The sequence below is a fragment of the Alligator mississippiensis genome, chromosome 7 (assembly GCF_030867095.1).
Source record: "Alligator mississippiensis isolate rAllMis1 chromosome 7, rAllMis1, whole genome shotgun sequence".
NCBI classification, from domain to species: Eukaryota; Metazoa; Chordata; order Crocodylia; family Alligatoridae; genus Alligator; species Alligator mississippiensis.
The window spans coordinates 28,375,248-28,386,208 of NC_081830.1; the positions used below are offsets into that span (position 1 = coordinate 28,375,248).

General features: G+C 44.5%; 1 protein-coding gene across 1 annotated transcript; it reads left to right on the plus strand.

The window, feature by feature from the left end:
- The first annotated feature begins 9,548 nt into the window (after positions 1 to 9,548).
- On the plus strand, positions 9,549 to 10,755 carry LOC102575694 (olfactory receptor 9S13-like). Its single transcript, XM_014597750.3, has one exon. It carries the CDS (start codon positions 9,552 to 9,554, stop codon positions 10,500 to 10,502), a length of 951 nt encoding a protein of 316 aa, XP_014453236.2. The 5' UTR covers positions 9,549 to 9,551; the 3' UTR covers positions 10,503 to 10,755.
- The last annotated feature ends 206 nt before the right edge of the window (positions 10,756 to 10,961 follow it).

The window sequence follows — 10,961 nt, forward strand, 5'->3', positions numbered from 1 at the left end:
GTTTCACTCTTGTCACCTTTATCTGGAGAGTTTTAGGTGTGTCTCCTACTGCATCTTAATCAGTTTCATTTGAGGGGGCGGGGGGAATTCTTTGTGAATCAGGCAGGCTGTGTCCTGTGCCAGGGTTCCCCAGGAACACAGAGCTGAGAGGTACAACTCAGCATGGTTTTCATTATTAACATAATATATGATTTACAGGTCTGTTGGTAAACTTATCAAGCAACTTTGGATTATCTTGACCCGTGCCTAACTTGATTTCCTCTAAGTCAGTAATCCAATTTGTGGAAATGGTCATGATTCCTATGACCGAAACCTTGTGGACCTGCCCATCAATAGTGAGGCTTTGGATGCTTGACTACTGCACCAGGTGCCAACTTGAACTCTCTCAATCTCTTCTTTTTCCATCACAGTTACATATTCAACATCTTGCTGACTGAACAACTGAAAACACATTCAACCTTTTTCCCTACATAAAATACGCATTGGGACACATGATACATTTTGATTAGAACAAACACCTGCTGACACATCCAGGAGAAAATGAGCAAGTTGGCAAACGGTGTTATACTCAAGTGGCACATAGTGAAGTGGTTTCTATGCAGGGTGGAAAGCCATTTGTGCCCTGTCTCCGGCTCTAAGTCTGGCCAGTCAAGCAACCATGCAATAGGGATAGTTGGATAGATGTTTTGTTCTTTACATTTCCAAAGCCTCACATACAAAAGTCACAAGCTAGCAGGGAACCCAGACCTAAGTGGTACACCCACCATGCGTTTGCCTCTGGGGATTTACCCCTCTTGGCCACTTTCCAATTTTCATATGCTTTCTTGCATCAAGCCACTTTGGCCTTGTGTGCTTACTAATACCCATTAGATATTTTGTCCCAGATTGTATATTTCATGGGTTAGCGTTTGCACTTTTTCCCACTACAAGGGCCTTGTAGCAGGCTCATGGGCACAAGGGCAGCCATAATGCCTCTTGGTGGCTGTGTGGTTCCTGCCTGATTCTGACTCTATTCATCACCCTCCCTCAATTACTTGCCCACCATACCTTGTTCTTATCAAAATTTGAGTAAGGGAGGCTGCCCATGGGCCTTCATCTTAATAATTTCCACACTGGGTCTCTGCTGGACCCCCGGTCCCCCATTCAGCCCCTCTTCTCTGAGCTCTCACACTGCCTGGTCCCACTGCCTGCTCCTCTAGGCTTCCAGACCATTGTACCACATACATCCCATTCTCTCTGGGCTCCTGGATGCCCTGTCCTATGTGAATCTCCCCCTCTCGGGGCTCCTGGATACCCTGTTCTGCCTTTCCTCCCTGTTCTGGACCAGTGGACCCACTATTCTGGCTCAAAACCTCTCAGGCCTCCCTGATTCCTAGTCCCACTCCCAGCCTCCCTGATTTCTATACACCCCACTGGGCCTCATTCTCAACCTGTGGGCACCTGCTCTCCCTGCTGGCCTCCACTTTCTCTGGGCTCCTGGGTTACTGGTTCTCTAAATCAGGGGTTGTGAACTGGGGGTACGTGTAGCTCCAGGGGTACTTCAGAAGGCCTTAGGGGGGAAGCATGGGTGGGAGGGGATGGAGCACCTACATACATCATCTTGCGCTGCCACGCAGGCATCGCCCACCCAGCCAGATGTGGAAAGCAGGGGAGCTCACACATGGTGGCTGGTGCTGCTCCACGTGTGGCTGCATGCCATCCTTCCCTAAACCCTGCTCCACATCCAGCCATCAGGCTACAGTACTCCACACATGGCCTCCAGAGGTACAATGCTCCAAAAAGGTTGAAAACTAGGGCTGTACAAAGCTTCGGTCACTGATACGATTCAGAGGGGATTCGTCCCAATTCGGCTGCTGAATCTCCAAATCTGTATCAAATCAGGAGACCCATTAACCTCTCCAAATCCAATCAGAAGACTTTGATTTGATTCAGAGAGATTCTGAGAGATTTGATAATTCGGCCATAGATGCAGCTTTATATGTTTTTTCTACATGTCAAGGTATAAGGCATGGCTCATAAATGCTAAGATGGTGGGGCAAATGGAGCGTCCCACAGGGGCACGGGGGGCTCCCTTGCATGCTCAGTGGAAGACCCGGAAGTGGACCAGAAGTACTTCTGGTCAACTTCTGGATGCGGTGCAGAGCGCATAGAGGGCACTCCCCCTTTGCTCACCTAGCTTGGCGACTGATGCCTCCTGGGTCTGGTGGTCGCACCCAGGGTTGTGGCATGAACTGAACTAATGTAGCTGATGTTAACATGGAGTGTAATAATAGTGAAATATAACCATGTTAGTCTTGTACTGTAAGCAACTTGAAAACTCCATTTTGTATCCTCCTGCCTGACATAAGTGAATGAACTCCGCATAGCCTTTATGTATGAGTGTGTGTAAATGGGTAAAACGTGAGAGAATGGAATAGACATGAGAAAAGAAGATTTACCTGTTTATGTAAGCAACAAGGCACCGAATGTAAGTTACTAGTCAGTAAACTAATTAATAAATGGCTGAAGAATCCCTTTTAGGGCACAAAGAATACGATGTGGAAAAGGAATGATGCATCCCACTCTACCAGACAGGCAACAAGAATGCTTCAAGGCTAAGATAAGCTGAAGACAAAAGAAAAACAACTGCAAAAACAGAATCTGGGTATGAAAGAACCCCCAAAGCACTGAAACAAAGGATTCCGATCCCTATAAAAGAACACTTTGAAAATGCCAAGCTGGGTGCGTCTCTTTCTCTACTGCTGTTTCATTGGAGCACAGATGCATCATTCATCCTGCTCCAGCTATTACCTTCAAATCTGCTATCTTCAAACCATCATCATCTATGCAATAAGCCTGGGTTGGCCACCCTGGGCTAATATTGAGCAACTATTGCTGGTAACTATATCTGGTATATGTGTGGATGAAATGGTTGTTGTGTATGTGTATGCCTGTGTATAATGATGTGTATGACGATTTGTGTAAGTTTGTATGAATGGTGTGCCCGAACCTCTATGTCTAACTCATGTGACCAATAAACACAGCACTTTGCCTTATCCCCCTTTATAAAGTCTTACTCATGATTTGAGCAATTGGCAATTTGAGTAACAGGGTCCTCCCATGGCCGAATGCTGAGCCAGGGAGGCACGGGGGGTGGGGTGGTATCCCCGCGTGCTCAACAGTGGACTTGGAAGTGGGCCGGAAGTACTTCCACTCCGCTTCCAAATGCACCTCTAAGTGTGCAGGGGACCCTTCCCCCTCCCCTCACCCGCCACTCCTGTGAGACGCTCCATCAGCCCCATCATCACAGCATTCATGATCTGAGCCTGGTACTTCGAGGTACATAGAAAAAATGTCTAAACTGTATCTATGGCTGAAACACTGGTTCTCTGAATCACAATTGAATCTTCAGGTTCAGAGTTGGCAGAATCAAATTGGGACAGTGATCTGAATCAGCAAATTGAATCACTGTCCCCCAAATTGTGCCAAATCTAAATCTGAATTGAATACTGCCCACTTCGCACAGGCCTATTGAAAACCCCAGCTTTAAGAGGACTTTGAGCCTGCCCCATCTGGACTCAAAATTAAGCCACCAGTATAACTTAATAAAGCAGTTAGGCCCACTCGCAGGCCCCAATCTCTGCAAGGGACTAACATAAAATAAAGGCCACCTGCATGTAAAAACGCACCTCTCTTTATCACAGTACCTTTCTCTTGTTCTCCAGGCTGCAATATTGCTTGCTCAGTGCCACGATCAATTCAGGAACCCAGATGTTGTGCTGCTAAGAATTCCTCTCCTCAGGACTCTCAGGACAACAAGGCCTAACCAGCTCAAACTCAGTGTTCATATAATTTCAGCCTGGCCTGCTGCTGGTCAGTTGAGTCCTTCATCCACCCTCTTGGCCACCTGCAAGTGGCCTTCCAGGCTGTTGCCCTCTTAAAGGAACACACAGCCCAAGTGCCCTGTTACAGGCCTCTACTCAGGCCACAATTCATACTGTCACTTGGTGCATTTCAGCCTGAACATTATTAATGACATGCTGACTCTACAATCCTTCCATTCCATGGACAGCTGAGCTGTTTAGCTCATTCTTTACAATGTCTAGGTCCATGGCACTTCAGACTCCAGTGCCCCAACTAAACTACTCCTAAACCTTGGCCAGTGCTCGCTCTCTCTCTCTCTCTCTCTCTCTCTCTCTCTCTTTCCTTTCAGGTTCTGAATACCAGTCATTATCCTGAATCCGGCTTTCATATGATTTTCTGCACTTACAATGGACAGTAAGCTGGATTCGGCAGTGTCCTTGTTAAGAAGGCTAACAGCATACAGGGTGGCTTTTGTAGAATTGTTGCCAGCAGATCAAGAGAAGTTATTATTCCTCTCTACTCTGCACTGGTGAGGCCGCCACTGGAGTATTTTGTCCAGTCTTGGGACTCCCACTATAGAAAGGAGGTGCACAAGTAGAGTCCAACAGAGGGCACCAAAAATAGTTCAGGTGCCAGGGTACATGGTTTTTGAGGAGAAGCTGAGGGAATTGGGCATATTTAGTGTGCACAATGTGGTGGCCAGAACCAGAAAGGATACTATCATGAGCAACAAATATATGCTCTTGGAGACATCCAGGCAATTGTTTAGTAGTTAAGATTAGCTAATGCAAAGCTTGCAAGTTTGCAACCCGCAAGTGGAATTTGTCTGTCACAATTTAGCCAAAGTGTTGAAGCTAACTGTTTGCACTGATCATAAGACTGACTAGGCCCCAAAAATAAGCAGGACTACAAGATTAGCTGATCTAACACGTTTTTTAAAGGTCAGCCATAACAAGATCTGACCACCTACTATAGCATATTTCTAGGAATCCAAGGAATGAGAAACCAAGGGGTTAAGCTTGGGCAGGTAATGCTAATTTCAAACCTCAAAGTAATGTGGTGTAATTTGCTTATTGGGTGAACTCGAGTTTGGGCAGTAACCTTTCATGATAATTTCTAACACCTTTTGATCCATAGGGTAACAGCTATAGGGCAAGATTGTGAGTGGCTCTAAAGCCAGCAGATTAGCGTAAGTTAAGGTATAAAGGAACGTGCATGTCAAGTGACCAGTTAAAAGGACTGGACAGAAGGACCATCGCTGCACCAAGCCTGGACCCCGGACTCCCAGTGTGAGCGAAGACCAGATCCTGACCAAGGGACCTTCCTGGTGACCCCTCGGACAGCATTGATAGGCGACACCTGACATCGCTGGAACAACTTGGTGCGCACCTGGCATAGAGGGACTGCCGATAAGTTGCCAACCCCATGTAGGAACTCTTTGTCATTCTGTCTATTCACTATTAGCTCTTTATTACTGTACTAGCTGTTTGTCACATTAAACTTTCTGTTAACCATTGTATGCTAAGCTATAAGTAATTTTGCCTTTACTTCACTCCCAACTCGCCTCCTCAATCCCAAAACAGGCAGCCTAATGGCTGATACACTCACAGTGCCTAGCCAGCCTGTGACAGCACAAGAGAACACTAATGGGGGCTTTAATAGCAGCCTTCAGCTCCCTGAAGGGTGGTACCAAAGAGGATGGAGCTAGAATGTCCTCTGTGATGGGGGATGACGGAAAAAGCAGCAAAGGGCTCAAGTTGCAGCAAGGGAAGTTTAGGTTGGATATTAGAACAAACATTCTCACTAGGAGGGGGATGATGCACTGGAACAAGGTACCCAGAGATGCTGCAGAATCTCTACTCTTGGAGGTTTTTAGGAGCTGGGCAGACAAAGCCTCAGCAGGCATAATATAGGTGGGGTGGTCTTGCCTTGAACATGCAGTTGCACTACATGACTTCCTGAGGTCCCTTCCAACTCTAATATATTTTCACTCTAGGTGTCTTGGAACATCAAATTAAACACACCATGAACAAAATGTGACCATGGAAGTGGAACGGAAAACCATGGTTAGTCAAAACTGTATACCGTGGTAGCCAAAATGGTATACAGAATATTACCATGGATACGCAAACCCATGGTTGGCGAAGGAAACCTGTATTTTCACTCTATGTGTCTTTGAACAGCAAATTAAACACACCAGGAACAAAATGAGACCATTGAAACAGAGGCTCCTACCACATTAACTCCTCACTATTCTGCGATTTTGTCACAAATTTCCTTGACCTCTTCATTTAAGTATTTTACAGTAGACTTACCATCATTTTGTTTATTAATGCAGTACACGATTGACCTACGTATGGTATAAATTTATCATGCAACTTTGGACTGTCTTCACCCATGCCTAACTTGCTTTGCTCTAAGTTAATAGTCCAATTAATGGAAATGGTCATGATTCCTATGACTGAAACCTTGTGGACATGGCTATCAATTGTGTGGCCTTGGATGACTGACTACTGCACCAGCCGTTTCTCTCTGTCTCTTTGCTTTCCATCACAGCTACATATTCAACATCTTGTTGACACAATAAATAAAACATATTCAATCTTTCCCTACATAAAATAATCATTGTGACACAATACCGTCTGATTACAGCACACTCCTGCTGCGGCAACCAGTGCAAAATAAGCAGGAGAAATCTTTTGTTTTCCCAACAGACCTGAGTATAAAATTCACAAGCTGTCAGGGAACACAGACCTAACTGGGTTGCTCACCATGGACCTTCCCACCCATACTCTTGTCTACTCTCCCATTACACAAACTGTATCTCATCACATTCAAACCACCTTGGTTTGTGTTCATACAAATATCCATGACACATTTTGTCCCACATCATAGAGTTCATAGGTCAGTGTTTTCCATTTTTCCACCAAGAAGGGCCTCTAGTCTGGCCACAATTCATCCCATCACTTGATCCACTTGAGCATGAACATTATTAACTATCTGCTGACTCCAGAATCCCTCAGCTCCTACACACTCTGGGCCAGCCTAAGCTATGGGATTCCCTCACGTTGCCTGTGGATGAGCCTAAAGCCCATCTGCCTGGATGTCGAGATGTGTCTGCTCATCCATTACACTTGGACAACACTTCAGCTTATCAGTCTGTTTTGAGTGTTGCCAGAGCTGTAACCGCAAATGTTGTCACCCTGAGTGACAAGTGGTGACTGGGCAGGGAAACTGCTGAGAGCTGTGGCAGGGGACACCAAGGATAGAGTTCAGGATCAGCCTATGGTCTCTTTTCTTACAATACCCAGAATGCCTCTCTGCTTCCTTTGCTGTTCAGGCCTGACCTCTTCCCCTCCTACCCATTGCCCACTCCCAGCCTTGCTTTCCCCCTCTAAGATCTCTGCTTTCTTTAGCCATTTCTTCATTGGCCCCAGCTTTCTCTCCTCCAGCAGCATTTTGCTGGGAAAGCACAGGCCCTGGGGACACACAGGTCTTGCTCTCAATCCTGGGATGAGAAGTATCTCCTCTTCTGTACAGTGGGCAATATCAGCAGGGTGCCTCAGGACATGCAGCCTCAGGACATGCAGACTGACAGAACTGCCCGCTTGTGGGACAGGCCCTGAAATTTTGAGGATTGGAGGTTTCCTCTGAAAAAGGGAGTGAAACTATAAGTCAGGGTCTCTGCCAGCCAGAAAACAGCCCAAACAATGAACATGGCTGTAAATGGATCCAGTTCATCTACTTCCAGGACATGATGAAGAATGGCCCAAAGCCCACTCCACTACACTGCTGTTCTACCATAACACAAACATTGGGCTCCTCACATCCTTCTCCAGTCCATGTCCCAGAGCACTCACAGCCTCAGGGTCAGGCAAGACAAACAGAGGAAGAGTAGAGGAGAAGGAACAGTATCCCCAGGAGGACATTAACACTGGCTTTGTCTAACTGCTGCTGATCTAAATGAGAGAACATTTTCACTGCATTCATCCAAGGACTTCTATCTAGTGCCTCTCTAGGTCTCTCCTGGACAGGTCAAAAGGGCTTGGACTGAAAATGCATCTTTGTCACCAGGAAGAACCTCCCTGCAGTCCTGAGGGCTCACACAGCACCTTTCCTCCAGAGAGCTCAAGACCCTTTGTGACAAAGGGAAGTAGCACTCTCCTCCCCTTACACAACTTCTGCCACTTGGACAGATTTAAAACCATTCCCTTCAATATACTGGTTATAACAGTCCCAGCATTTGAGTTTGGCAGAAAATAATCTCATATCCTAGGTCATTTAGCAATGTTACAGCAAATTTACTACTCCAATCCTTGGAGTAGGTGGCAGTGCAAGGTGCCAACCCTTGGATACAAGACCATCTGAGGGGGTTTCAGAAGGCTCCAAAAGAAACTGAGTTGAATGAAGCCAGGGTAAGTCTCATTTCAGGTACCTTTCAGATAGTAACTTGAAGGTTTTATTGAGAGTGTTTTGGAATGAGAAAAATGTTGATGAAATACAGAAGACATTTCATTCACCTTCTCTATTCCATACCAGAAGGCTTCTGGTGAACTGGTGTATGCTGTCTCTCCCTGGCTACTTTTTGCATTTTTATATCCTGGTAATACAGCTGTTCATACCCTTTTTGACTTAAATTCTTACCTTTCATTGATAAAGTAACTTTTCTCATCCAAACACTTCATAATATTGAACACAAAACTAGTTTTCTTCCTCAGTACAACATTCTTAAGTTAATGTAATTTTGTTTTTGTATGGGTATTATGCCTTTATGTATGTATCTATCCATGTCCTTCACTTTGGAAAGCCAGCAATATATCTGAATATTTTTATTTCATAATAAACCCAATATTCTGTTAAAAAATTGCTGGAATTCCCAACAACAAAAAGATGAGGCATATTGTGCATGTCTCTGTGAATGTAGAAAAGCAAGTAATAGGAGTGAACTTATTGGCCAGTCTTTAAAACCCAGTCCTTTCCTTCTGCTTACATGAGGTTGGTGTTTTCAGAGGCACCAAAGGAGTTTGGGTCACATTTTTCAAAGCACTAAAGTACCTCAAGATGCAGGTAGGCAAGAGTTTCAAAATCTTCTTAGTTCCAACAACCATTCATTTCACTAATACTGAGTTGAGATTCCATGGATGTAAGTCTTGAATGCAGCCAATTCAGTGTTTGCCTACAGTATGTGTGCCATGGTTCCTAAGCTGCCATCTGGTGAATGGGTGGACTCATTCTTTTGAGTGTTTTTGAGTGTTTGTTCATCCTGCCATCCATAGATAGAAATATTCTCTAGTTCATATAAAGATATAGGGTTTAGAGCTTGAATATAGTCACCCTGCATCCAGGTGTTGCACACAGTTTAAGATATATTCATGTACAGTCTGACAGCCTCATACAACCACACCTAAGAAGTCTGAATAACACTTCATTCCAAAAGGAGCCCTGTGAATTGCAGGACACACTGGAAGATTGTGCTAATGTTATCCCTATCTCACTTTTACCAATTTTTAATATATGGAGAAATTATATGTTGAAATAGCTTCATTCTAAAAAACTCAGAATTTCAACAGACTTGCTGTAGATTCATTAAGCTGAGGATTAAGTAACTTTTGGTTCTGTCACAATGTTAAGCATTCTGCAATCTGTTTAGCTACTTTACTTTCCTCTTCATCCTTATCCTTTGTTTCCCCAAACAGGAGAGATGAGCTATGCAGTCTACAGGAGAGGTGAACCACACAGCCGTGACAGAATTCATCCTACTGGGATTTGGGAAAGGACCTGAGACTCAGGTGCTGCCTTTTGTGTTGTTCCTTGTGATTTACACAGCTACTGTCCTAGGAAACACTATCATGGTTCTCATCATTCGAATTGACCCTCGCCTTCACACCCCCATGTATTTCTTCCTCATGAACCTGTCACTCCTAGACCTCTGCTACTCCTCAACCATTGCCCCCAAAGCCATGGCCACCTTCCTACAAGCCAGAAAAACCATTTCCTACAATGGATGTGCTGCACAGTTGTTCTTTTTTTCTCTCTTTGGCAGCACAGAAACGTTCATCCTGGCAGCAATGGCATATGATCGATACATAGCCATCTGCAACGCACTCCTCTATCCTGTCACCATGTCCAAAAAGGTCTGCATTCAGCTCATCGTGGGCTCCTATATAGGTGGCAGCACAAATTCTCTAGTGCAAACCAGCTTCACCTTTGCACTCAGTTACTGTGGGCCTAAAGAGATCAACCATTTCTTCTGTGATGTTCCCCCCTTGCTAAACTTGTCCTGCACCTCAGATATGCACATCAATGAACTGGTGCTGTTTGTTTTGTGTGGCCTCATCATAGTGAGCACATCAGGAATCATCCTCATCTCCTACGCCTACATCACCTATGCCATTTTCAGGATTCGCTCAACCAAGGGCAGGCTCAAGACTTTATCCACCTGCTCCTCCCACATGGTAGCTGTGGCTTTATTTTTTGGGACTCTTTCCTTTATGTATACCCAACCAGGTTTTCGGTCTTCTCCACGTCTGAATAAGGTGGTGTCTATGTTCTATACTCTTGTCATCCCCATGTTGAATCCCTTCATCTACAGCTTCAGGAACAAGGATGTGAAAGATGCTTTGAGAAAGACCATAGGTAGGTTAATGACTTTTAAATAAGCCTCTTCTGTGTATACACAGCTAAACTACAGTTAAAACAAAAAACAACAACTGAGAAATAATTTATAAATAGTTTCATGCATCTCCGTATCTCTGTACATAATTTTCATTTGCAACCACCTCTCCCTCTGTATTCCTATCTATGTTTTTAAGTCTCTCCTAAAATTATCACGTGTCATTCTGAGCATGAATATTTTATTACATTAAGTCAACACCCAAATTCTATTTTTTTTCACATTTCTAATCCTATTACCTTAGCACAACTGAATTCAGCACAAGAGAATGCTGATATGTAGATTCTGAATCCATATGTATTTCCCTTTCCAAGCTTGTGTGTGCTTGTGTGCATGTGTGGCAGGGAGTGTGTATCTCTGCTCCCTACTGTGTTAATATCTTTTCCTAAAATATACACAATGATGGTTGAAAAGGACCTCAGGACATCTTCTACTACTCAGCTTC

Bases quoted from the DNA above. Each gene is read 5' to 3' on its own strand.
- LOC102575694 (XM_014597750.3), top strand. From the start codon at position 9,552: ATGCAGTCTACAGGAGAGGTGAACCACACAGCCGTGACAGAATTCATC.